General features: G+C 45.5%; 7 protein-coding genes across 7 annotated transcripts; 5 read left to right on the top strand and 2 right to left on the bottom strand.

Annotated features, from left to right (window-relative positions):
* Positions 1-363: 363 nt before the first annotated feature.
* Positions 364-3039, top strand: C922_01878 (CMGC/CDK protein kinase; the record flags this gene model as incomplete). The annotated part of the gene is made up of 1 exon (XM_008817480.1): positions 364-3039. One exon carries the CDS (start codon positions 364-366, stop codon positions 3037-3039), a length of 2676 nt encoding a protein of 891 aa, XP_008815702.1.
* A 796-nt stretch (positions 3040-3835) lies between these two features.
* On the top strand, positions 3836-7296 carry C922_01877 (hypothetical protein; the record flags this gene model as incomplete). The annotated part of the gene is made up of 11 exons (XM_008817479.1): positions 3836-4091; positions 4538-4614; positions 4701-4790; positions 4955-5080; positions 5289-5309; positions 5463-5561; positions 5655-6202; positions 6381-6532; positions 6732-6946; positions 7077-7134; positions 7262-7296. The coding sequence occupies 11 exons, from the start codon at positions 3836-3838 to the stop codon at positions 7294-7296; spliced, it is 1677 nt and encodes a 558-aa protein (XP_008815701.1).
* Positions 7297-9680: 2384 nt separating this feature from the next.
* Positions 9681-11604, top strand: C922_01876 (hypothetical protein; the record flags this gene model as incomplete). The annotated part of the gene is made up of 2 exons (XM_008817478.1): positions 9681-10168; positions 10278-11604. The coding sequence occupies 2 exons, from the start codon at positions 9681-9683 to the stop codon at positions 11602-11604; spliced, it is 1815 nt and encodes a 604-aa protein (XP_008815700.1).
* A 1891-nt stretch (positions 11605-13495) lies between these two features.
* On the top strand, positions 13496-16551 carry C922_01875 (hypothetical protein; the record flags this gene model as incomplete). Its single annotated transcript, XM_008817477.1, has 3 exons — positions 13496-13611; positions 13732-13911; positions 14124-16551. The coding sequence occupies 3 exons, from the start codon at positions 13496-13498 to the stop codon at positions 16549-16551; spliced, it is 2724 nt and encodes a 907-aa protein (XP_008815699.1).
* Positions 16552-16888: 337 nt separating this feature from the next.
* On the bottom strand, positions 16889-19063 carry C922_01874 (hypothetical protein; the record flags this gene model as incomplete). Its single annotated transcript, XM_008817476.1, has 1 exon — positions 16889-19063. One exon carries the CDS (start codon positions 19061-19063, stop codon positions 16889-16891), a length of 2175 nt encoding a protein of 724 aa, XP_008815698.1.
* A 1422-nt stretch (positions 19064-20485) lies between these two features.
* C922_01873 (hypothetical protein) lies at positions 20486-23130 on the top strand (the record flags this gene model as incomplete). The annotated part of the gene is made up of 8 exons (XM_008817475.1): positions 20486-20990; positions 21229-21362; positions 21563-21631; positions 21807-21884; positions 22050-22163; positions 22343-22424; positions 22616-22777; positions 22889-23130. The coding sequence occupies 8 exons, from the start codon at positions 20486-20488 to the stop codon at positions 23128-23130; spliced, it is 1386 nt and encodes a 461-aa protein (XP_008815697.1).
* Positions 23131-23721: 591 nt separating this feature from the next.
* C922_01872 (elongation factor 1-gamma) lies at positions 23722-25211 on the bottom strand (the record flags this gene model as incomplete). The annotated part of the gene is made up of 2 exons (XM_008817474.1): positions 23722-24951; positions 25161-25211. 2 exons carry the CDS (start codon positions 25209-25211, stop codon positions 23722-23724), a joined length of 1281 nt encoding a protein of 426 aa, XP_008815696.1.
* Positions 25212-27313: the final 2102 nt, after the last annotated feature.

The following is a 27313-nucleotide window of genomic DNA, read 5'->3' as shown; positions in this document are numbered from 1 at the left end:
TGTAACCGATGCCAGGTATCATTTCATCTTGGTGTTCACTTTTCCCTGGTTCAGAAATTGCCTAGCATTATGTACCCCCTTTCCCCAGCTGCGTTGGCCTTACCAAAGGGGGTAAACTCTGCACTTAAATCTACGCGGCCAGTGTGCCTACCTACGGAGCGGATCACTGCACATTTGTGGTGAAAATGTGTCACTAAGGGGGTAAGCGGTAAACCGTAAGGGGTGAGCGGTCGTCTTATGTTTACTTATTTTACCCATTAGCACGTGACAGCAATTTGTCCCACAACGGGACTTCCAGAATAGCGCCAATCAAATGTGAGTTTCTTCCTACTTCTTCACACCTTCGAAGAGGGAAAAAAAAAAATGAAATCATTTCCATACGTCCTATATACCTCTATCCTCTGTAGCGTAATCACTGTGATAAACCTTTTCCACCTCCCACTTGTGCATCTGCTTCATGATCTGACAATTCTTAGTGTGTTTAGAAGGAGCGCCACTCCGTCTGAATGGGATGAACGCATAGGGTGGACTGAATTTAACCCTTCCCATTTGTTCCGCCTCTTGTTTTTAAAAAATTGGCTAACGATACCACGGCGGAAGTCGTCCTCCCCATTTGGTGGTACCCCGGAGGAAGAAGGTGGAGAAGATGTTGCAACTCTTTTCAACAAGGTTGCCCCCCTTCTGGGGAACATTGCAGCTGTGTGGAAAACCATCCAGAAAAAAAGTCTCCACACTGAGTGGAGATTTCCTTCCAGTGAAGAGTTGAGACCCCAGGGAGGCTGCAAAAACGTTTACGCATTTGTTGGAAAAATCTGCAAATATGTCTGTTTGTTGTACGAGGGCGTGAGAGCCTCTGTCTGTGGGTTGTCACGTTTGGAATTGGAGAGGCCGAGTGGTTGCGGTCTATTCGGTGTGACCTTTGCCCACGCGAGGGGTATGGAGGAGCACCCCGCAGGGAAGAATCGGGAAGAAGGGAAGTATAACCGTTGCTCAGGTGAAGACTCCCCCGTTGTAGAGCCCCCCCGCGATGGATCCGCCAAGTGCCGAGACCTCCTGAACGACAAGTACCTCCTGACGAAGAAGATAAAGGACGCGTTCCGAAAAACGAGAAGGAGCAGCCTGCACAAACTGGATGTCATCTTGATGCCTCGTGCCTCACTGGAGCATGGAGTGAAAGGCGAACAAACCTGTACAAATTGCATGGTAAACGCCGATAAGTCGCTCTACGCGTTGCGGTTAAGAAGTGATAACTTCGGGGAAGGACCCCCCAAATCGATTTACGGGTCCAACTCATCAGATGTACAGATGTACTATGACTATGATTACGAGCGGGAGGAGCACATCCAGGATATTCCCTCCAATGCGGTGGAAGGAGGAGAAATTGGAAAAGATCGACAGCAGAGCGAAGGGAAATTGTCCCCACCGATGGCGTGGCTAAAGGGAACATACAAAATGATCGATTTTGCAAAGAGGTTATTCCTCAGCCATGTGGAGGAAGCGGATTCCGAGCTGAAAAGAGACATAAAGCGATACGATCCGAAGAAGCTAAACTATACAGTAAAGGAAAAAATGGGAACCGGAGCATTTGGAGAAATCTGGTACGCAATAAATATGAAGAAGGATTCTCCATTCAAAGATGTCGTGTTAAAGAAAATCCTAATTCATCAGGATGAACAATCATCGGAGGCAAGTGCAAAGAGAGAGATCCACTTTGGGGAGCTTCTAAAAAATTGCCCAAATGTAAGTCGCTTTATTGAATTCTTTACCGAATATGAAAGGGGAAGTGAATCAGAGGAGACCAAGTATGTGTGGCTGGTTTTTGCAAATGAAGGGTACTCCTTAGCCAATCATCTATTCCATGTAGACAAAGATAAGGGAGGGATGTTAACCCCAAGTAGGTTATGGTGGAGTATAAAGAAGCAAAGCATTGGCATGCTAGTACTGAAAGATTTAATGCGCCAGATTTTAAAAGGAGTTAACAGTGCACATAAGAGGGGGATCACTCATAGGGATATAAAAATGGAAAACATTTTCGTTTCCGCAAGTACCCCCTTCACTGTTCGTATTGGTGACTGGGGTAGTGCAGTAGAGTATAACAATGATGACTCTTTATATCCTCCTTCAGAAAATGAAGAAACAGAAGGGTACCAACCACCCGAATCGCTATTTGGTCATATGAAAAGGAACTTTAAACGTTTACCCTATTATGATATGTGGGGTATAGGTATCGTATTTCTCCAATTCGTCTTGGGCACGAAAAATCCTCTAGAGGTTAAAAATAAAAGGAATGAAATGAAACTGCATAGTTTCTACGCCAAGTATGCAACCCCGGAGGCATTAAAAGAGGCCATCTTTCTGCAAAGTCTTTCCGAGTTGTGTCTAATGCCCTGGAATGCCTCTTCAAACAAAGTGATTTCCCTCAAACGGGAAAGACTGCCTCATTCGTCCATTTATAAAAACAACAACATTTTGAATACGTTGCATTATTTTCTCTCCTTCAATTTGGTTCATTTAAAGAACTACACATTGAGCAACTGGCGGAGTAGTTACCTTGCCAACACATACAACTCTCAGGTCCCCTTCTTCCGGGATTCCTCTCCTCTCTGTGCGGATGCCAACTATCTGCAGTTGTACGACCCTGGTCTGGCACCCCTTCCCAGTTTTAGTGGCCACTCCGGGGAAGCTCCCTACGAGAATGTCATCGTCACGGATTTGCACCACTTAGAGGGGCACACATGTGTGCACTGCGAGAATAACGTACAGATGAGTAAAGGAGCGCAGATGAGCAAAGCCGCGAAGATGGGAAGAGCCCCCCGGATGAACCAAATGATGTACCAACACTCTCGCGCGCACGCGCTGCTTGCCCCCCCCTGCGACGACGAGCAGTTTCAGCGGATCCTGAAGGAGAGAGACCCTTCGGGCGTGGGGCTCCCTAACGCCAACGCGAGAGACCTGCTCCGGCGCTTGCTCACCTTTGACTACTCCAAGCGGATTACTGCCGAGGAGGCTCTTAACCATCCCTGGTTCACCGAGCCGTAGAGCCACCCACAGCTCGCGCACCATTTTTTGTTCACCTGTACTCTTTTGCATCCTCTGTTTGTTCCCTCTTTTTTTTTTTTTTTTTTTTGTGACACCCCCCCCGCGAAGATCCCCCCCTTCCGCGCGAACCAGTCCCGCGTCCACTGCAAATGATCGGTTGCATGATCATGTGGACAGATTTATCCCCCCACAGGAGTGTCCCTCCCTTTTGTGGGCGACTCCACTTGTTGATTTTTTAAATGGACAAATTGGAAACTATAAAAACAAGTAAAATTAGAAACCTGTGTTTTTGTATAATCGGTTGGGTGACAATCGAACCTTTTTTTTTTTTTTTTTTTTTTTATTTTTACGAACCCCCCCCGCATGGTGTATCTACATGTAGACACGGTTAGGACGATAATGAGGGTATAGTTCAGGCACATGGGGGGGGTGCCGCCGGGATGGGGCCCTCACGGAAGTGCATATTCCTCTGCAAAGAACACTGTGCACATTGTTTACCTCCTTTCTCCTTGAAATTGTTAATTTATTAAAAAATGAATTGAGAAAAGGCAAAACATGGCAGTAGCGGAAGCAACTGCAGAGGTACCCATTGCACGTGTGCATAAAAAAGCAACTGTCTTGTGAACTCGAAGAGGAAGGGGACAAAATAGTTCCACATTGGCTCAACAGTTCAACTGCTCTTTCGTTCAATCGAGCCCACTTGTTTGTTTTTTTTGTTTTTTTTTCTTTATGTGACAAGTTAACTGTCCCCTCTGACTTTCAACAATTCAGCCGTTCCTTCTGCCACTTTCTCGAAATGAATCTGCTTGTCCTTTTGAGTTGCCTCTTTTCCCTAGGAGTGCAAAAATATTCACATGCCTATGCCCCGCTGAGCGGCAAAAGAGTCCCCTTTACATTTTCGGGGGACGTCCGTTTGAGTGACCCAAATGGGGGGAGCAACATAGAAAGTCAGTCGTCCAGTGCAAAAGACAGAGGGGATCCTTTTCAAAATTATGAACATGACACGAAGGAGGAAGACAAAAAGGTCGATGTATCCAACGCAAGTGTAATAGGTATGAATTGTTCCCCCTTTAAAAAAAGATAAAAAAAAAATTCTGCTCTGTATCTTCTAATTCGTTGAAGGGGGCACAAAATGGGCTGCATCTTTCGGGTCGAACTTGAATGCGTGTCCCCTCCACCAAAGAGGTTGCTCCACTAAAGAGCTTGCTCCACGAAGGAGAAAATAAAAAGGAAGACAAACACACCCATTGCATGTAACTCATAGCAGACACAAAAAAAATAAAAAAATATGCTGAATCATACTTGTAAAAATGGCATAGCGGAATCACAATTGCGGGAGAGTTAACCTTCCAGCCACATAAAATAGAATCACCTGTCGAGGAAACCCCCATCGCATAGTCCCCATTGAATATTCCCCCTCAAATTGCGCGGAATAAATTATAAACGCCCCCCCCTTTTTGCATCCTCTTCTTCCTTGCATACTAACAACCCCGCATAGATTCAATGCACAAAGCGAATGACGCAGTTAAGAAGAAGTACAGCCTGGAGGGCTTGCCAGGATCCGGACTGAGTCAAGTAGACATGAAAAAATGGCGACCCAATTAATTTCCCCTTGGCTAATAAACTACACCACATGCGTTACTACTGTAAGGCTCGTTCAGGAGGATGAAGAAGAGGCCAGAGAAGACAGTAACTTCTTGTCCGACGATTTGGAGGAAGCGGCTCAGAATTTTGCGGCAGCCCAGGATAAGGTAGCAGAGAAAAGACGGAGGAGAAAATACATACAAAGCGGTAGGGGCTCTTTCCTACGATTGTTAAATAGAACAAGGGAAGAGCCCACTCTCACCTCCTCTTCTCTCTTCTGCGCCTAGGTTAACATTACCCACTTCCCACGTGGAACAACTTCTTCCTTCAGGGGGCCGACCAAACCGAAGAGGACGAAACCAATGTGAGGAAATACCAAGCGGAGGTCATCAACGCCATGAGTCAGGATACGCCTTACAAAAAGTTTGATGCGGGAGAGTTGGAAAAAATGGAGCAGGTAAAATGGCGAAATGGTGCAATAGCGAGATGGTGCAATAGCGAGATGGTACAATAGCGAAATGGGTACTTCCAGTAGACACTCCTTTTTCCATCCCCTGTTTTGTGAGGTGGTCCCATCTCCGAGCTCGTTTGCTACCCTTCTGAGTAATGTTTAAATGCCTTCCCTTTTTTTTCTCTATTTCTTCTCCTTTTTTTCACCCTTCGAGGCGATGGAGGGCTCGGATGAAGTACCACTCACACGAAATGTGCCATATTAAGAAACGATTTTCTCTGCTCCCCGGTTTCTATGTCCTTTCACATGCCGACTTGTGCTCTCTATATATTTGATTTTTCTTTTTTTTTGGGGGGGGCCTTTTTTCTTTCCCCTTTCCACTTGCCAGATGTGTCTCCAAGATTTTTCTTTTCCCTGCCCGCTTCAATTCTTCCGAACCAGTTCCGGATGCGTCCCGTTGAGTTCATATGAAGGGCCATGCCGCAAGGTGCGTCTCTCCCGATCGCGTTGCAGGGATGACTCTGTTTTCCGCAGATGATATTCCCACCATCACTACCTTTATCATCGCCTCCCCACCCAGGTGCAAGACAAGCTTCTTCACTTGTATGATCACCAGAAGGAGAGTTGGGGCGAGATCTGTGATGCCACCTGGCCCTGCTTACCCAAGACGTGCCCCTATGGGACAGACTACGATGCGTTGTGTCCAATAGGCTGGACTGACATAGGAAAAGGAACCTGCGCTCGCGTGGGTACAAGTGAAAGTGCAATCGCAAGTGCAAGCGGAAGCGCCAATACAAATGCAACGTGTGAGGGAAGTATAAACTTCTCTAATCTATCCATTGAGAAGAAGAAAAAAATGCAAGAAAAATGCGGCATCAGGTGGAGATGCAAATCCGTCACGTTCGAAACGAACTTCGATGATATGTGCCCCCTCAATTGGAAACAAATTGGCCAACACAGATGCAAAGCACCGACCGATTATGACGGGCCCTGTCCAGAAATCGCTAATTTGAAAAAATACAAATCTGAGGAAGGAAAAAGAAGCATCGAAAATGTCTGCCTCGTCAATTGGCCCTACACCGTTACGATAAATGAGTACCAAAGGGATTACTCCGCCCCGTGCCCCATGTAAGGAGCGATCGATGAGGCGAGCAATGAATCGAGTCATTGAGAAAGAGACATCGCCACATAGAAAATCAAAGTTTCTGCCGTGTGTCACGCCAGGACCGAAATATGCACAGTATACATTTTTTCCCTTTGTTTCCCCTTTTTTTTCGTTTCTTACGGAACGCCGCCTCATGCCCAGTGGATGGTCCCCGATGGACAATGGACTATGTCTGGCCCCAGAGAATTACCGGAAAAGCGCCAAGTGCAGCGACGAAGTTTTATTCGCTGCAATGAGTTCGCAGCAGAAGGAGTCCCACTCCATCGCGTGTGAGGTGGATTTCCCCTTCAAAGGTAATCCCTCGATCGAAAAAACAATAAAAAAAAATACAAAGCTGAAAAAATTGCATATAGGGATCTCAACATGGGGGGAGCCCCACATGCTACTTCTCCCATCTGACGAGGTAACAGGCTTTTGCAAAACTGTGTGCAGTGTACACATGTACATTCTTTTTTTTTTTTTTTTTTAATCCACCGCTTCCTCATTGTGCAGAGAGGGACCACTGCTTGCGCAATTACTCCTTGGCGTGTCCCCTAGGTTGGGTGCCTTCCATGAAAAGGGGCTATTGCAAAGCCCCAGTTAGCTACAAGAGCAAAATATGCAAAGGATACTACAAATTTGAAAACGTTTCGGACAGTCAGAGAAATTACTTCCTAAATTTTTGTGCCATTGACTGGCCCTGCGAAGGGGAGATCCAGAACTCAGGGGTGAGGGACACACCACAGGACTGCTTAAACGGACATGTGCATATATATGTAGAGAAAAGTGCCTCTACGTGTGCACTGTATATTTCTCTTCCCCCGGAGTAACTTCCCTTTCAACATATCTCCTTCTCAGATTTACATGCGACTTCCCGTCGGGCATTCGACTAAACGACCGGAAAATAGGCCCAGAGGTAAGGACGCAGAAGGCGCATTGGGGATAACCCCTTCAGAGCAACACACGCATGTGCGCGTGGACACCAATTTTGATGTCTCCCCCTCACGGTTGCCTTTTGCCCAAATCCCGTACTGCTTCTTCAGGCCCGGTGGACTCTGCAACGGGAGCAATTATTTAGCGAGAGTGTTACGTGTCCACGTTTGTTATTCGGATGGGGGGAAAAAACCAACCAATTGTTTAGTGGTAGAGTGGGCATATGCCAATCTGATGTTTTTTTTTTCACGAAGGAAAACTCCTTTTGTAACATTTGTTCTGCTAATGTTGTTCACCAAAATGGGGGTAGTGCTGCCATCTTTTCAGTTGCAAAAAATGACCACTTGGAAAAATTATCATGCTACTTATATGTGACAATGGCTTGTAATTCGTGTGCATGTGGTTCCTTTGTTGGGATTTTTTTTTCTTTTTTATGATGAGCGCTTGTGGGGGGAAGTGCCTTTTTGGAGGAAAAGGCGAGTGGTGGGGGCACTTTTTTCCCTTTCCTCCGGAAGAGGTCGCATTGGCGCTTTGGGAGAAATTTTTAAAATGTCGACTCGCTTGGTCGCATAGCTCGGAAATTGCAAAAATGGGAAACGCGGAGAATTGCATCCAAAAGGGGGGAAATTGCTAAAAAGTCACAAAAAGGTGGTCCAAAAAATGGTGAAAAAAATGTGCAAAAATGTATCCAACAGCCGCTTGTTGGGGATATTTCCAAAAGATGATCGCCAAGAACGAAGGCAACTTTGTGCAGGAGAAAGAATTATGGAAATCGACTGGGGGGAAATGAAGTTCTCGCTGCGCAAAGTGATATTTTTTTCTTTTTTTTTCCCCATTTTGCGACCCGTCATCTTTTTGGCATACGGGAGCGCAAGCGCCTGAGCAATTTTTCGCGACGTGAACATATGAGCAAATTTCTGCCTCGAAAAAGGGGGCAAATGGAAATACGCAGAAAATAGGCAAGCGAAATGGACATTCAGATTTTTTTCCTTTTTTTTTTATCACGTTTTGTTATGCCTTAATGATTTGCAGTGCTTTTCGTGCTTTCCCATGCTGCTGCACTTTGCGCGCCCTTTTTGCAAAGCTTCCTAGTTGCTCCCGCCTTCTGCGAAAAAAGAAAATGGCCGTGACCTTTCGTCGATCTGTATTTGTTTCGCCAAAGAGGTAAAGTATATAATAGAGAAAAGAAGAAAAAAAAAAAATTGACATTTTCGTGATATTCTCAAAATGGCATAAAATAAATAACGGCTTCTTCCGTTTAGCAAATTATTGCTTCAGGGGCCAATTTCTACTTTTGTTTTTTCCTCAGTCTGGGGAACGGGCAGCAGCCAGCTGTGAGTTGTCACTTCGACACGGAAGGCTTATAGCCTTTTGTCGCCATTCTGCTGATGACTTTCCTGCCCATTCTTCCACCTCTTGTGCCTTCCCCCTGGGGCACTCTATACCCTGAGGGTGGAAAAGCGCATCCTGGCCCCCTGCCTGTGAATCCACCTGGGCTCTACCGTTACGGCGAGAAAGAGGCCAGACCGCCCACAAATTATATTCATCATCACCCAGCCGTAAGGATATCCCCATTTTCGAACACACCAACAGGAAAGTTTTGCCTGAACCGAATGGCACAGAATAAGCATAGTTAATTTTTGCTGCCTTCTTTTTTTTTTTTTTCATTACCATTGCATTCTGGCAAAGCTCTAAAGAGCACCCATGGGACAGTCACAAAAACACGGAGATGAACTGATGTAACGATAAATGGCTGCTCTGATTATGTCAGGCATTTTTTTTTTTTTTTCCTCATTAGTAGTAGTGTTTTTACACTCATAACGTGTGCATATGATCGCAACTATTTTAGCAACCTTGTAAAAAAGGAAAAAAAAAAAATAATTGGAACCTCTTCTGGGGCGGACATATGGATATATATTTTACACTGAAGAGTTTAGGTAAGGAAGTTAAAGAAGACGACAATGTACCGATGTATCACTCGAATGTGCACACGTAAAATACGTAATCGAGCAGGAAGTTTCTTCTTTTTTTCTTCTTTTCTTTTTTTCTTCTTTTCTTTTTTGCTTCTTTTCTTTTTTTTCTTTTTTTTTTTTGTGTCCACTGGGGATAAAAACGTTTGAGCGATTTGTCAATTCCGGGGATATCAACAAACGAGCAGACGCCTCCCTGTTAGCGTGAGCCCTCGAAGAAGGTTCACTTGTTAAAGGGACACTTCCTTAGTAGGAGTTTTTACTCAAGCGGGTACCCCCGTATACGTGTCTGTGTGTGATTATCCTTCGAGAGGAAGGCTCACACGGTTGTCGCAGCGGCAGAGTTGCGCGTCACGGAGGTGGAAAAAATTGAAAAATTGAATACAAGTTAGTGGCGCAGGAGCGACGCCGAAACAGTAAGATAGCTAGACAGTAGCACAGCGGGTATAAATAGCTGCACAATAGCGCTGCGAGTACATAGCTGGACAACAACCCAGTTGGACGTTGAGCCAGCGGACAGCCACTCTTCCACCCTCCACTGAACACACACGGGCATAAAATGGAAAGCCAGGGCGACGTAGCGCACGCGTGCGGAGAGGAGCATGAGCGAATACCCCCAAGAAAGAAGTACAGCAATTTAGTGAAGATAAGCAAAAAGGAAATAGAAGGATGCGAAAATAAAAATGACCTGCTGTTAAAGAAGAAGGAAGAGAGGAGAGCTCTGGAGTCGTTCCCAGAGATGGTGGAGGAAACGCCTTCCCATGAGTTGAAGAAGCTCCGAGAAGGTATCTGCAACTTCGAAGATGGAGCAGACGACGTTATGATGAGCCTATACATGAGCAAAACGCCGTGCAAAAGATATCACGATGACATGATCTGTGAGAGTACCAACTATGTAAAGACGTATAGCAGCAAGAAGAGAATATACACGCCCAGGAAAGTGAACAAGGGAAATTTGTTCGAGTTCGAAAATGAGGAGAGCGGCAAAGCGTCCATGTTTACCACCCCAAAAAGGAAGTACACAAATAAGAGGAAGATTAATGAAATGTTGAAAGATCTTCATGGGGGTGAACTAGCCAACAGGAGTGTCACCAAAAAAAAAAAAAAAAAAAAAGTCCGTGTACGATGAGCTGGTCTACTTGTACACCCCCCGCAGGGACAGAAGCAAGTACGCCGCCAACGGGGTAGACGCTGCTAACCCGATGGACGCCACTCCCGCGGGAGAAAAGTGGCGAATGCAGGAGTCAAACATGCAGGAGCTGCCCGAGTACATAAAGAACGAGTACATCTCCTACCTGTGCAGCCCGTTGAAGCGAAGCGAGAGGCTGATAAAGTCGAGGATAAATAAAATGCTAAACGAAAATATAGGGTATGAGAAGCAAGCGAACTCGGAAGGTACAGAAAGAGACATGAATAGCAACAACACTACCAGCTACACGTCGAGCTACTCGGGAATATCAAAGAGTGAAGAAACCCTTTGCGACTTCGAACCAGAAGAAGAAGAAAAATGTTGGGATGATTACTACACACAAGGGAATGACAAGGTAAGGCCCTTCACCGGAATAACAACAGAGCTAGCTGTCGACATGATCACAGAATTGTTAAAATCTAAGATTAGGAAAATCGTTATTGACGAGAAGGAGTACTTTTCTCCCATTAGCGAAAATGACACCATTATGGAAGTAGGACATGGGAATCATCCACTTGCTGTACAGATGCATGAAAAGTGGGGGACGACTGGAAGGTACATAGGAGTGGAGTTCAGTGGATTGGCTAGCCAGGAAGCTTTAAAATGTGAAAAATTGAAAAAACTCTTTCTAACGAGAAAAGTTGAATTCGTCAAAGTACTAAGCATGAAGTATTTTAAAGACGATTATCTAAACGGCCTTGTAGTACAGTCCAACATTTCTCCCTGTAATGAGAAAGCAGATTTTGTAAAAATGAATACCTTTAAGTATATCTTTGCAAAGAGTACCTTGGATTATATTACTTGCCGAATGGATAATATTGGAAATAGTGGTGACTGGGAAGAGGATCTCCAGATATCTCCTTCTGTCGTGGACATGTTTGACAGCTTGGCAGACTCGTTACAGAATTGTAGAAGCAATAGCAACCGATGTAACTCCTGCATCATTTTTGTAGAGCCCAGCAATTCCTCCAAATTCCGGGATCATATTCTGACCATATTTAAGGCCATTTACACAGCCACGTTTAAGTACAGGAGTGCGGCAAAATTTCTCCGCCTCAGCAAAATTACCAATAATCCAAAGGCTTGTGGGTATATGATTGAGAAGAGGAATGAGGTGTATCGTGACTTTGAGGAAATCAGACAGGAGTTTCTCAAGCTCATCATTAAGGCATCTGTCACGAAGAACGTGGACGAGGTCGACTGGTACCTGCCTAATGAGGCCCCCAGAAAATGGATCAGCAGCAACCCCGCCGATATTGAGTACCTCGTCAAGCTGGATGGCAACAGCTTTTGAGCGCTGAAGCGGTGAATCGATGAGTCGATGAAGCGGCGTAACGGTGTGCGTGTCCTTTCCCTGCTTGACACTCCCCTCACACTCGCCTCTTCCTCACCACTTTCCTCTGCGCGAAGGAATCTAAGGGGATTTCTCCACAGAAGCATATCTTTTATTATGTACCTCCCGAATGGTTCCTCCCCCCTCACCAATCCAGATGCCACCTCCTCTCACTTGTCCCGTTCTTACTTCCCATCCCGCACTGCTATTTAAATTGGTAGTCGCCCCTTCCGCAGTTTCCAAAAATGGCGTATGCCGTACCGCAGGAGAGGGAGGAGATCCGTCGTCCCCATGAAGGGAGAATATCATTGTGTGGCTATATGCGTGTGCATGCCTGCGAAGTGGTCCAGCTTCGCACGACTGACGGTGACTCCCGTGGGTGCCGAATGTGTTTCCGTAAATGCGTTGCACCCGGGGAGTTGCACTTCATTCGGTTTTTGTTCATTTGGTTTGCTCCATTTATCGATTTATCCATTTATCGATTTATCCATTTATCGATTTATCCATTTATCGATTAATCCATTTAACCATTTTTTTTTTGTCGTTGTGCATGTCGTTAAGGAGCTGCGCCTGCACAGGTGGGGGGAGACATCGCCAAGTGGAGCAACGATATATTTATTTTAGCTAATTATTTTACCTAACTATTTTACCTAATTCTTTCACCCTTCGTGAAATGTGTAAAAATGGCACTTACGCGAAGTGGTTTCCGCAAATGGTGAGTCATAGAAAAAACGTTGCCTCCTCGTACCACTCATTTATTTTGACGCAAAAGTGGTTACAGCGTCAACACAGGCGGGGCTAAATCCATGGAGAGCCCACATGCACCACAGGTACTGCTCCTTGCTTGGCTTAACCAGACTTGGAACAAATTTAGCTGTCTGTTTGGCCAATTTTTAAAGTGCCTTCTCGCTAGGAACTTGTCAGTTGCAAATGTCGAAGCGGGACCCATTTGAGGAAACCTCTAGGTTATTTTTTTACACTCAATTTGGGGGGGGAAGAAGTGAATGGGAAGAGGAGATGCCGATTGACTAGTCCTCCCCATGAGGCGCTAATCGAAATGAATATACTTATGGGGTGTAGGCAAAAGGGCAATGTCCCTCATGTGCATCACGAATATGCAAAGTGGATTGCATGGATACCCTCACGATCGATCAAGTGAGCTTTTATTCTGATTTTCGCATTGGAGAATTTTTCGAAAAGAATTCTATTTGTACAAAATGGCCATCCCTGTTGGGGACCTTCTTAACATCGCATAGAAGTGATTTTTTTGTTTTGTTTTGTATCTTTTTTTTTTTTTTTGTGCCGCTGTACACCTTTTTAATTTTTACATCACCATAACGTTGCGGCTCTACCGAGAAAGGAAAGCAGAGGATGCCATTTCGCCGGAAGATTGCCAAATCGGAATATGTGACGAGGCCCCATTTGTTCATACCTCCAGTTCGTTTTTCCCCTTTTTTAGAAAATTTTAAAAAGGGAAATCGGGACCATCGCCCACATCATGTGTACAAGTCGGACAAAAGGAATCTCCTCTAACGCCGCTAACGCTACCAATGCTACCAACACTACCGACGATGCTGCTTTACCCCTTTGCGCCATTTGAAGAGAACTCCCTGACAGCAGCAGATGAAATTCTTGTATTCCCCTCCTCCCACTTCTATCCGTGTGAACCTTATATACATGCGTAGCGGCAACATAAGGGGGAGGGGGGACACGAATTGTGTGTGCGTATGTCCGTGTGTACCTATGTCCGTGGAGGGGAAGCACCCACCCGGACGTCCAACAGCGACTTGAATAACCGTTGGAGCTGTACCCACGAAACGCAGTTCCGTTCACGTGTAGAAATAATCTGAACATGTTTTCGTGTCAAACTAAGGGGAGAACGCTTCGAAATTTTTTAAGACTATTTCTTCGCGCCTTTCTTTTCTTTCCCGTCGTCTATGGCTTCACTGTTCCGCATGGGAGTCACAGGTAGGTGCACACTTCGCACGTCGAGTGGAATTGAGCGTGGAATTTCCATTCAAAATGCACCTTCGGGTGGTAATTACCACAAGCCGATGCGCACCTCGTTGTTCCCCCCCCCTTTCTCAGCCTAATTCCCAATGGTGGGTGGACAAAGCAAAGCAACCGATGGGGAGTGAACAAAATAAGCCCGAGTAAGATAAAGGAGAAAAAAAGTGGAACAAAAGTTTACTCCATAAAAATCACAAATTTGACAGAAAATCAAATCCCAGAGGAGTACTTTAAGTACAACCTTCCTCCCGAGCCGATGTAAGTGTCCATCCGGATGGTGAGTCTTTCCCTAAGGGGTTGTTGCTTCCCGGTTTGGTAGTATATCCCACATCTGTGTGTGTATAGTGTGCCTCTACGTATGACCAACTCGTGAGTATAATCTCTTCTACACCTTCTCTTATCTCATTGTACCGCATCTGCTAACTGCCCACTTTTGTATTGCTTTCTGTTTCGTGACTCTCCACTGGCAGATACCCCTACATCACCGTGCCGAATAATTTGTACACGAGGCAAACAAACGATGAGCAGCCCGATGAAGAGGACTCCCCAAGTGGAGGAAAAGACAAACTGGATGGTGAAAAATATCCCAAGAATGCAACAGAGGTAGGAAAAATGACCTCGGAAGAATTCTCCAAATGGAATGAAGAAGAAAGAAAAAAAATGAGAGCGTTGCCTGAACCAACCATTGAGGATTACATCGAGGATACGAATTTTAGCAAGTATGTCCATCCATGTTTGATTAAAAAGGTTTCTCCAAAGGATAGACAGAAAGTGCATCATTCCCTGTTGTCCCTTATCGACCCGAAAGTAGAATATTCCATCGTTGATTGCTTTGATGAGAATGACGAAGAAAATGACCTCACCGAATATGACGCAGCGTACAAGGGAATAGCACCTTGGCCCTCCACGGATGAACTGAGAAGGAATCAAAATGACTACCAGTTTGAGAAAACGGATCTCGAGGTGGAATACAACATAACGTATGACAAGGCGGGGTATCAGCAGTTCAGGGATAAGCTCCTTGCGGAGCGGCTGCGCGGTGGTGAAAAAGAGCCGAGTACAGAGGGGGAAGGAGCGAGTATCGGCGGGGAAGAAACCAAGACTTCCGGGGAAGAATCGAGTAGTGGTAGCAAACAACCAACCGATGGAGAACCTCTTGGCGACCAACCCAAGCCGACCGCCCCGCCACCTGTCTCCGTGGAAGACATAAGAAAGTTGTACTTCAAGAAGGAGATCAAAACGCTGAGGGAGGCGAAGGAAGAAATGGTCAAATGGGAAGAACGGAAAACGAATTCGAGGAGCACATGGACGTTGACGGAGGAAGAACTGAAGTTGCTTCCTGACAAGTTCAGGCAACTGTATCAGCAGAAGAGAAGGGAGAAGTTGGAGCAGATCAGCGAGGCCAAGCGCAGGGAGGAAGCGCGGCAGAGGGGGGAGCTGCAGGATGAGTTCTCCTTGTGGGATGAGAAGGGTCTATCCAGCATAGAGAAGTTGCGCGAAGAGGGGAGCGGCGAAAGCAGCGACGAGAGGAGTTCCCAGACGGACAGCGAAACCACCGCAGATGTGCGGCCTTACCAAGCGGAGCCTCCCCCAACGAGTACAGGCGACATTCTGCACAGTGTCAGATTACTCGAGGACAATGTACTATACACAAAGGCCAAATCGCCAGTGGAGAATATGTTATACGAGTGGGACGATTCGCTGAGCTGCAAATGGAGAAAGAGAGCTAAAGAAGTGATACGTGATGTCATCATGTATGATTATCCTATGAAAGAAGTGAGAAGACCATCCAAATTGGACCTTTACGATGTCACATGGTATGCCGGGAAGGTCGAAGTGTTTGTCACTCCAGACGAAACGCAGAGGAAAAATTACAAAATCACTTTATTTGACTTGAAGCAGCTAGTCAAGAAAATTGCAGAAAGGTTAAAAGAGCTTGAAATCGACGAAGAGATTATCATTTTGCCTTTTTATGAGTTAGTCGTTTCGTCTCTGCCTAGTAAAAACATCCTTGTGTGTAGGAGGGATTGGTGTAGTCATGCTGGGAAAGAAGTTACCGTTTTTTTTAAGGACAATATGTTTCCTCCTTTGGAAGGGATACTTCTAGGATCGCCTAGCGTCTTTCACTTAATTATAAATGTTAATTATGAGCGGATAGAGAATTTGGATGTTCATACCATCGATAAGGTGATCCTGAGAGATAGCAAGGATGAACTTCGGGGTCACATTGTGCTTAAGGCGGCAATGGAGAACAGACTGGTGGAAAAATCCGAGTCGGCTGGAGGGGCCCCAACTGCGGGTGACTCACCAAGGCAGAATTTACCTGCCCCGGAAGGAGACCCCGAAATTGGTGCACCTCTGGATGGTGACGATGAGGAAGAGGAACACCAAGAAGTGATGACCAGAAGGACAGGCTTCGATGAACTGCAGAAGTTGAAGGACATCGAGCGGGTGGGTGCTACTCCGCTTCGCACTAACCAGCTTCTCCCTAACGAACTTCTCCCCAGCCAGGTGCGTAGGGGCGAGGACGCCGACCCGGTTGGGGGTGCAAGCGGCGCGCGTACCGACCTGGACGGCATCAGCCGGGTAAGCGGCATTAACCGATTGGGCGACGATGACGACGTAGCCAGGATGCAGAAGCAGGCCCTCGAGGAGGACGAAGAGGAGACCGACGAGTATGAAGAAGACGAGTCCTACGACGACGTCGCGGATGGGGGGTACATATACGAAGGCGACGAGGATGGAGGTGGCTCCGAAGGGGGGAACATATATGAAGGCGACGAGGATGGAGGTGGCTCCGAAGGGGGGAACATATACGGAGTGGACGAGGATCGAGGTGGTTCCAACGGGGGAGACCTCTACCGAGGCGACGTGGATGATTACATGCCAGAGGAGTGAGCGTAACCGTCCCCATTGTTACCCCAGCAGGGGGCGAACTGAACGGAGAACTTCCACACAGGCATGTCAGAAGAGTGCCACAAAGGGTGGGGAAGGGTTCCCCCCGAGTCGAATTAGGTACTTCGGGAGGGTTGTCCTTGCCTCTTACGCTTGGGAATTTCTAAAGGTGAAAAGCGGGTTGCCAAAGGGGTGGAGGAAAAAACGTGCACAAGTGCATATGTGCATCCGTGCAGGAGCACACCCATGTGCATACGAATTTGCAAACGAAGGGCGGAACAAGGTGACACAAGGCTACATCGCGGCACGAACGCGTTGGCGAGCAGTTCCACGCCATGGACTACGCAACGTAGCGGAAGGGAGGGCGCAGGCAGCGCAAAACGACATCCATCTTGCGCATAAAAACGCGGGCATTCTCCACGTGACAAAAGGAAGGGAGCTGCTGATAATACGCATCGCGCAGGAGGGAAAAGTACTTCTCATTGGACAAATAAAAATGCAAAAATTGCAAAAAAAAAGAATGCACACTCTTCCTTGATATTGTCGTGTTGGTAAAATTATATCGTATCAATATTTGAAAAAAAACAACAATCTGAAATGAGCAAAAAGAGGACATATAATAATTTGCACAAGTCAAAATGAAGTGAATATTATTGTAATGAATGAGATCTTCTTCTTCCCAGTGGTCAATAAAAATTTTGTATTTTTTTTTATTTTCATTTAAGGCTGTAAGTTCATTTCTTCGTTCGTATATTTCCCTTATTTCGTCTTTAATGATTTCCCAAATTTTATTTTCATCCATGGTGACCTTTTTAATTGCTTGCTGAAGGTCGAAGTATGGATGGATATCGAAATGGTTTCTCAACAAGTGCAGGTTGTTTTCGCTTAACGATAGTGTGTAGTTAATGTCTGGGTTACTTTGCTCACTTTTCGTGATGAAGCAAAAGGTTGTGACGCTGCCACTTGTGCGGCTTTCATTTCTTCCTATTTTATCCTCCATCTGTAGAATCGCATCGCCGTATTTGCAATTCGGAACGTATTTTGGCCTACCACTGTGGCTCTTCCTGGCAGGGCTCTCCTCACACGCATTATTAGTGTACTCACTTTGTATGGACTCTGCGCCTGAGGGGTCCTCCTCCCCCGTTGCTTCTTCCACACAGTGGGGAAACTTCGTCACTGCCATGTATTTCGAAAGGATGGTCTGCACAGACAGTGGAAGAGCTGCCGGGATTAGAGGTACACTTGTAGAGGATCTTCCCCCGAGGGCCTCCTCTATTTGCTTCGCGTAATTCCTCACAAAGAATGCCATCTCCTTTTGCAGCTCAGAACAAATTTCACTATACGTCGTCACGTCGTAAAATATGAGCACAACATTTTTGTACTTCCTTTTGTACTCCTCCAAATTGTAGAGGGGGAGGAGTGGCGAGATGTAGGTCGCCACCTTGGACCCCCCTTGGGGGGGCGTACATATCAGCAACACGTCGTTCGGCAGCTTGACCCCGTCGAGGGAGTAGTTCTTGGAGTACAGCTCGTGGGGGGGCGGAAGGGGGTCTGGAAAATGGTCAGCAGGTTCACCCGATAAGCCGCCCCCAAGCTCATCCGACAGACCACTGGACAAACCGCCCACCAAATGGCTTTTCGCTCCCCCCGCGCACGCGAGGGTTAACCATTTGTGCAGGTCGTGGAACAGACCCAGCGTCTCCGACTTGGCGCCATTCGAACAAATGATAAAAAAATTCTCATTCTTGTGAATCAAGTTGGTTAGCAAATTTTCATACAGGATGGACTGGATAACTTCTCCCCTTCCTGTGTCCTTTTCTCCAGAGATGCAGATCTTCTGTCCGTAATTTATCTTGTTAAAAAGGTCAATGAGTAGTAAATTGGTGTGCAGCTGCTTTATGGCTACCCTCCCATGGTAGGTCTCTTTCACCCTATCCCTAAATAGGTTTATTATCTGATTGGTTGGTTCCTTGGCTAGGAGGTAATTAAGGTACTCGAAAGGGGTATACACATTTGTTTGGGCCTTCTGTTCGGATACAAGTTTGGTGGTATATTCCTCTACCTTCGCTTTGCCCCCCTCCAAGGTGACATTCTTGACCCTACCCAGCACTACGCTGTGCTTATTAATTTGGAGCACCACCCCGTAGGAGGACTGATCTATCTTCACGACATTTCCGATTCTCTTCAGTTCGTCTCTCTCCTCATCCGTTATAATTATTTCCTCATCGCCAATCTGTCTGTTCCTTTGAGTCGATGATAGGGGGTACTCATTAAACACATTACTCAATTCTTCTTCGAATACGTTCGGTAGGGATCCATTTTGTGAATTCAGTTCAGTACGCGTGTGGATGGGCCTACCTCTGTCGCTGCTACGGGGGCCTCTTAAACAGCGCCACACGGGGGAGCGGAAGTTGGTACTGTAATGCTTCTTCGAGGGAGGATGCAGAATGATGTCTATGCATAGCGACTTGGGGCGAAGAAGCTGCTTTGTCTCTTTCAACGTTTTGATTATCATTTTGTTGGTAAAGGAGATGGGGGTGATGATGCACCATGACCAGCATATGCTCTATCGGAAAAGTGGAGCATACATGATTGGGCGGGAAAATTATTACATACACTTAATGTGTGCCGCTTGGTCCATCGCCATATCACCATGTCACCATTTTGGAGAAATAATCTGTTAGATGTAGCCTTGATGGGTATACAGTTTAATGGGTATACGGCTTGACAGGGTGAAGGGGAAGTCCACATCAGATGGAGCCCATTATAGTGATAGTGCCCTGCAATTGCTTTATCCGCTACTGCGTTTAAGAAGCTACTTCACACGTGACCTTAGGAATATATTTCCTGCTGTGGAAGGAAAAAAAAAAAAAAAAAGAAAAAAGTGCCCCATTACGCGTGCTTACAAAAAAGTAGTATCACTCTAGAGGAATTTCCCATCACGTCGTTTTGGGACTCCTCCGTTCATGCAATGATTTCCAATTTTTTTTTTTTTTTTTTCAAATTTCGTATTTACTAGGATAATGGGTGACCCGGCTGCTTTTATGCACCCCACAGCCAAGCGGAAAAGAACGGGGTGCACCACATTTAGTGCGTGAACTTCTCAATGGGGGGAACAATCTGCCAATTCGCCTCTCCACTGAAATGGATACCATTTGGTGAATGTACCACTGGGGCGAGGTCTCCCTAGGTGCAGCTCTTCATACGAAGGTACATATTATCACATGTGGTGACAGACGGGAGGCCCCTTTTCAACTCCGTATAGCCGTTACATACATGGACGAGAACACACCGCGGTTAGCCGTTAAGCATTCGTTGTAAAGTTCCCTCCATGAGAGTGGAGCACATGCAAAGGATCTAGACGTCTCCCCGACGATGCGTCTACTTTGGCGACAATATCGACACGCTGTTTAGCATATACCTGTGCACCATTTTTGAAAAAAAAAAAAAAAAAAAAAAATTCGACTCCACTTTTTCGTGTGCTGCGCTCATCATGCCAACCCGCGAGAGGTAAAAAAAAAGTGGAGAAAGAAACAAAAGCAAAGAAAAGGAATCATGACCAAGTGAGAGGATCCAGATGACTACTACCATCATCATCATAAACCGCTGCTACAGTGAAGCTCTAGCGGAATGTACCTAGAAGGGGGCAACCCAAACGGACTCGTGTCTCGACATAGTTAAGTAGTTTCACCCCCAATAAGAATAATAGCGCTGTAGGCTTTTACACTGGCGGAGTTTCTCTCCAAAGTGCCATGGGAAAAGGAAAATAAGAAAAGAAAAAAATAAAATAACTTGTACACCTTTTCTAGTGATGATTAAACGAGGGGAGAAAAAAAAAAAAATAAAACAGCCGCACTGCGAATAGAGGCTCTCCAAGTAGGCACTCTCCAGGTAGCCACTTTCCTCGTAGGATTTCCCCCGGTGACTGCTCCCCAAAATGAACGACGGACTCAACAAACTAACTTCCGTAGAGAGCGAGTACCTAGAGAAGAGCGGAAAAAAAAGAAGACAGAAATTTTTAACTCCACATGATGATGTCTGCGTTCACCAGGATGGAAACATTGAACGAAATTGCTTGTCCAGTGTCCAAGAGGAAATAAAACACAACGAAGAATTTACCCTCCCCCATGTTCATGTAAGTGATAGGAGGACAGGCGAAGGAGAAGATCCCTCCTGTGTAGATCCAAGTGAAAGCTCTCCCTTAGATCGAGAAGTGGAGGAAGAAGATTTTGAGACACTCGAAGTGATAAAGCAGCTCAGTTCCATTCGTATCGACTCAGACTCGGACAGATCCGTAGAGGGGGATAAGGTGGTTTGTAATAAAAAGGAAAAGACACCAAAAAAGCCGAACAAAAAAAAAAGGGGGAAAAACACAATTACATCCCTGTGGGATAATTCGGAAGTGGAATGCGTGGAGGATGCCATCGTGTACGACGAGTCGAGTAGGCCATTCACGTGCTTGTCCATGTGTGCTGCTTTTGCTCTGTCTCCGCCCCCGCTCCCTCGTGGGCAGCGCATTGTGGCGCCTTCTTCTGTCACGAAGGAGTAGCAAGAGAAAGGGAAAGAAATGCCGCTTAGTTGACCAGAACAGTGAGACTACTTGTAATGGGGCAGAATGACCAGATTGGCAATTTTTTTTTTTTTTTTTTTTTCTTCATTATTTTTTTCTTTTCTCAATAGAGGACACCGATTTCCCAGACCTGCTGCAACTCTTCGAGGAATACAACGAGAAGTATTTTTTTAACAAATTGAAGTCAGTGCAGGTGAAGTGGAGCAACAAAATGAAGTTATGCGCAGGAATTTGCATATTTAAGGTGCGTGCAGTTGGGGGTTTCACCACAACAGTGTAGTGCTCTGCGGCTGGTGATAATGTCGCTAGCGGTCCACGAATATGTCCATTTTAAATGCAGATCGCTGTCTCCACAGGGGAATGTTACCCATGGGGGTGTCTCTCCCTTCTGCGTTTCGCTTTTCCCCCCTTTTGGTCATTTCTTCTCACCTTTTGCATTTGCAGAAATCAGGCTACTGCTGCATTCGGCTATCCCTCCCCCTACTGAAGCTGCGGAAGATAAAGGAGTACCGGGTGGGCATGCAATCCTCGCGGGAGTGTAGTTATCGTGGAGGTGTAGTTTTCGTAGACGTGTAGTCCTCGCAGACATGCATAAATATATGTGTGTACTCGCCTGTGCTGGTCTAATTTACCCCCCTTCTAGTGTGACCCGTTTGGCGCGTAACACACAAAAATCCTCATTCCGTAGGAGACCCTACTTCATGAAATGATTCATGCGTTCCTCTTTCTAACGAGAAGCAATTCTCGACATGATGGCCACGGACCGGTGAGTGCTGTTTCCCTTTTGGCAGCGCGACTCGTTTTTTTTCTTTTTTTTTTTTTTTGCCCACCGTGACGAACCTGAAGAGAAGCGAGTAGAAGAAAAGACCTTACTTAGTTACATAGTTACTTTCTTTTTTGCTTTTTTTTTTTCCGACTTTTCCCTTGGCAGGAGTTCAAAAGGCACATGTACCGAATTAACAAAGCGACGGGGCTGTGCATTACGATATATCACAGCTTTCACAAGGAGGTGAACTTTTACAGGAACCATGTCTGGCGCTGCACGGTTAGGCAGGGGACAGTCACCTCGTCCGCATGGAGAAGAGGGGTCTACTTCTTCAGCTGAGCGAATGATTCAACCGGTTGCTTTATGAGAGACAGAATCTCTAATGTAGCAGAATGGCCTCTGTCATCCCGACGACGTGATAAGTTTGCCAATTTTTTTTCCCCCTCTCAACAAAAAAGGGGGTCTGCAGAACTTACCCTCCCCACTTTGGGTACGTCAAAAGGTCTATGAATAGGCCTCCCGGGCCCAAGGAAAAGTGGTGTAAGTTGAGAAAAAAATGAAATGGGAAAAAGGGAGTCGCGCCATGGAGAAGAAGAAGCAGCGCTCTAAATGAGGAGAAGTGTTCACTCGCGTGTAGATATATCTGGCTATTTTCCCATCTTCCTATTTTTCCATCTGCCTCTCCATCTGTGTACTGATTCGTTTGTTTCCTTTTTCGACGCGCTGCCAAGGGAAAAGGCACTCCTCGTACTGCCGCGGCAAATTCGTTAAAGTGGAAAACACAGAAGCGGCTAAGAATTCAGACACGCCACATCTGAGCGTGACGGGGAACGACTCGGGCATACTGGGGAAGTCGAAGGACTCGACGCGCGCGAAGAATAAGAAGACAAGCGGTAACTCTGCGCGAAATTTGAAGTGAACACAGCAGGAAGGACTGCGCTGTTATACGCACGTGTGTGCTCAGCGCTACGGTCACCTCCATACTCACCGCTACACCCCCGCAGCGAAAGATGGCTTCGAAAAAAGGACAGACACTGTAGAAACTGAAATGCTGAACGACGCCATAGTCATTTTGGACTCGAAGGAACAAATTCCGGTGAAGCAAAAAGAGGTGGAACAACTGGACATCATTAATTTAATAAAAACACTCTTTAGAGACAACAAGCAGAAGGTGTGGTCCTTCCCGGATTTGTCTGTTGACTACCACAAGGCGTTTAAAAATGAAAACTACTTTGAGATAGACTAACTGGAGGGGAGGATACAACGGGGCCTACTTGGCATGTCACCCCTGTTTTGCCCTAAAAAAGACTGGTTACGTGTGAAGATGCCGAACTGGACATATGTGTGTATATAGTTACACCCGTAAGGGGGGAGCCATATGCTCCTCACTCAATGGAAGTATCCCCTCCACTGCGACCAATCACACCTATTTTGAAAACTTTTTAATTCTTGTGCGTGTGCAATCGTACGTTTGCTTCTACGAACACGCGATGATTAGCGGACGGGGGGGAGAGGAAGAGAGTGACGTTGCTCTCCCCCCACCCCTTTTACCAATTTGGAACAACGTATTTTTTTGTGACCTTTTAAAACAGCAGCAAATCCGCTATTCGATGATTTAACATCTGCTCAGTTTTGTCTTTTCACGTTTTCGTTTTCGTTCTTGGTGGGCGCGGTTATGCACGGAACGTAGTCGGGGCAAGATGCATGGATAACGCAAATGTTGTCATAAAATGGGCACACATTTGTGACGTAGGTTGATGCACTTGTCGTTTGTTTGCGTCGTCGAAACCGCGTAGCAACCGCTTAGCAACCGCTAAACAGCCGCTACACATGCGGATCACTTCCAGACCTTGCGGTCAACGAGAGGGCGCGCACCAACGGACTCCTTCGAGCACCAGTAGTCTTCCACAATCTGCTTATCGGCACTATTGTTGACATTCAACTTTTTAAACACGTGGTATTCGAAAGACGGGTGATCCTTCATCTCGAAAGGAATTTCGGTACCCCTGAATAGCCACACCCCTTCGATATCATAGTCCTTGTTTTCACCCAACACCGTGATAACAGCAAAGGAGTATTTGGAAAAATTGTTGTCCAGCCTTTGCAAAAAACCACCAGCCATATTACAAGCGACGAAAGATATTTGACATTCATCTTCTAACTTGTCATATTTCATATAATATAAAGAAAAGCCATTAGCATCATATGTTTTCCAGAAATGCGGCATGGCAACATTGAGGAGATCCTTTTCGTTACTAAATTTGTACTTCCACTCATCAAGAGAAAATGATGATGGGGGTAACAAATCGAGTGGGTTTGCTTTCTTCGTTTTCTTTTCAGTTGGTTCATCACTTAACAATTCACATTCATCATCCTCGTCATTTTTGTTGTCTTTCTTCTTGTTACTCTTATCTTTCTTTTTCTCATTGTTTGCATTTTTCTGCACATTTTTGTCTTGCGCACCTGCCTTTTTGCCTACCCCCTGCTGACTGGCAAACACGTACTTAAACTGCTTCTGGTTACTTATCGTGTTGTACAGTCGAAACAAGTTTCCATACTTTTTTAGGAAGCTCTCATCCATTTTATCGGACTTCATTGCAAAGTTTATAATAACACATATGAGGATGTCTGCTAGGGTTATCCCATTTCCCACCATAAACTGATTTAACAACAAATGATTATTCAAGCACGCAAATGTTTCTTCTATATGCTTTTGCGATTTTGCGTTTGACTTATTGCTAACGTAGCAACAGACTGGAATTTCCAATTCATAGGTATTAAAGTCTACCCACATGTTCACTTGTGCCTCCTCAAAAGCTCCCTTTCCCAATAAGTTGTTCTCCCTCCTTATGTTGCATAGGTATTTACTAATGGCATTACTTTCAAAAAGGCTTCCACTAGGGGTTACTAAAACGGGGAGTCTACCAAGGGGGGAGTAATTAAGGAACTCCTTCGTCTTGTCATCCTTCCCGATTTCGAACTGGGGAATGTTCAATTTGACGTTGCAGAACGAGGCAACGACTTGGACTTTCAGCCACCTGATGTCGTTCTTCGGGCCTAGTAGTTTCTAAGGGGGGGGGAAACGGGTAAAGAGAGTGACCAGGAGAGTGCTCCGGGAAAGAAGCATTGGTGAGCGGTTCGACTGTCCGCCCAAATGGGACATACTCCTATAACCCCGCGGGGAAAAGATACTTCCACAGCACATATGTTTATACCACCTTGCATACGTCGTGCGCTCGTGGTGGGATGGACAACGGGTGAAGTGCTTCGCGCCACCATTGCAGTGACAACTCTCTTTTTTATTAATCTTTTCCCCCTTTTTCTCATGTCAGCTGACACGCCACACTCTCGTTGCGTACGCCACTTGCGACGCGTCATGCGCAAATCCCTTTTGCTTTTGCTTCTTTTTTTTTTTTTTTTTTTTCTCTCCTTACGAAATCCATTTTCAGTTGCTCAGTTTTGCTATGGGAGGCGTGGTGGTCCTTCGGCAGGGCACAAACGTACGTATAGAAATACACGCAAGAAGGTAGGAATGTACGTAAAAATACGTTTATGCGAGTCTGTACAATAAATACAATGCTTATTATACAAACTTGGTTGCCTCGGCAAGTAATGGCCAAATTCGCGGGGACTCAGGGTCATGCTTCAAGTAAGAGTACTGATGAACTCTTTTTCTTTGTGAATATATACGGAGGGATACCAAACTGAGGGAGTTAACTGTTGTCAAAATATTTTTATCCTCTTTATCTTTTAAAAAATGATCAGTGGGTACGTTAATGTAGGCTCCTTATATGTTGAAAAAAAAAAAGAAATCTCAAAATAATGGGTGATCCGTCGCACAGTCGAGAGAACTTGTACTGTATGCGTAAATCTCCACTTGCGGAACAGGCACATTCCGTTATGGGTTCTTTTTTTTTTTTTTTTTTTTTTTTTGCCCTACTATGAAATTATTTATATTTTTTTTTTTCATATTGGCTTCCTTCATATGACTTCCCATTTTTTTCAAATTAGAATGGGACATTAATCATGGATACGTATGTTTATTACGTACTCTTCCCAAAGCCGTAAGGGTGGAATACTCAGCGGAAGGAGAACCCGTTCGCACATTTCCAAAGCAGCATATGATAAACGTGATGGTCTTACCTATATACGAATGTTTTGAAGTCATGTGGCGGGGCTAAAGATCTGGCGAAGTGAAATTGTGCAAGTGGTAGTAGCGTTGTATCTGGTGTGCCCTTTCGCTAAGCTTAACACTGGGGTAGAGAAGAGGTATGCCATAAACATATGCCCCATTACTCAATATGTACACATTATAACACCACCGAGTGATTCTTTCACAAAAAGGTCATCGTTGCATGTCCTTTCTTTTCCTTTCCTAGTTATGCAGTCCCATCGGTTGAGAGGAAAATTCCCAACAAGTGGGCTAGCCGTTCTTACCACTTTGTTAGCCAAATGGAATTTTTTTTTACCTAATCTGCTTAATAATTTTTTCTCCACAATTGTAACCCGTATGCAGAGGTCAAATTGTACGAATGCGAAAAATTGTGATGCCTCACCCCGGTCTGATCATAATAGACGAAAAAAGGAAAATCACACACACACGAAAAGGCCCGTTATGATGTTTCATCCCCTAACCATTATCACCATTCTTTACAAAAGGGTATGTGCAAATTGTTTACCGTTCAGGTGGATAGCCAAAAAAAAAAAAAAAACTTATGCGGCGTGCGTGGCTACCCCTCGTACATAGGCAACATCACATGGCGTTCGTTTCAAGGGTCTCCTGGGTGTGTGGCATATGGGGACAGCGCATTCGCATTATATTATATTACTTGTACTGATGGTTGGTCCCCTGTGCCTTTTAATGAAATGAAAATGAACAAAAAGGGTTAGATACACATGGGGTTTTTACCCCTGCCCATCGAAGTTGCTCGCGGGTCATACGCAAATGCAATTACTACATTGGCGGGACGACGCAATCGCGTTTTCCTTCAAAACAGAAGGTGTGCGGGGGAAAAAATCAACTACACCACTGCCTTTTCCTCCTCTTTGGCGGCAACTTTCAATGCTAACAATTGGGATAAACACCAGTCTTACACAGAATCATCATCAGTAATTCTCATTAAATGCAAAAGGGAAAAGAAAATTTCCTCCTTCACTTGCATACGCGCATTTACAGTCATACAGTTTGGTTCTCTTAATGTGTCTGAGTTACAGAAACTCGCGCATACTGTTGTGTATGCAAAGGGAGTGATCGACGGGGCGCAATTATCTATCGCAGGGCGGTCATGTGAACATATCTGAAGGCGACTTCCCACTCAGCTACTTAACGTAATATTGAGCGGGCCTATATATACCTTTGCACATACGCATCGATGGTAAGTTAACTGTAAGAGGGAAATTTTGTGAATACCCTTGAGGAAGTGAAAGGG

Source organism: Plasmodium inui, assembly GCF_000524495.1.
Source record: "Plasmodium inui San Antonio 1 unplaced genomic scaffold supercont1.6, whole genome shotgun sequence".
Lineage (NCBI taxonomy): Eukaryota > Apicomplexa > Aconoidasida > Haemosporida > Plasmodiidae > Plasmodium > Plasmodium inui.
This window is presented reverse-complemented; position numbering and strand designations above follow the sequence as displayed.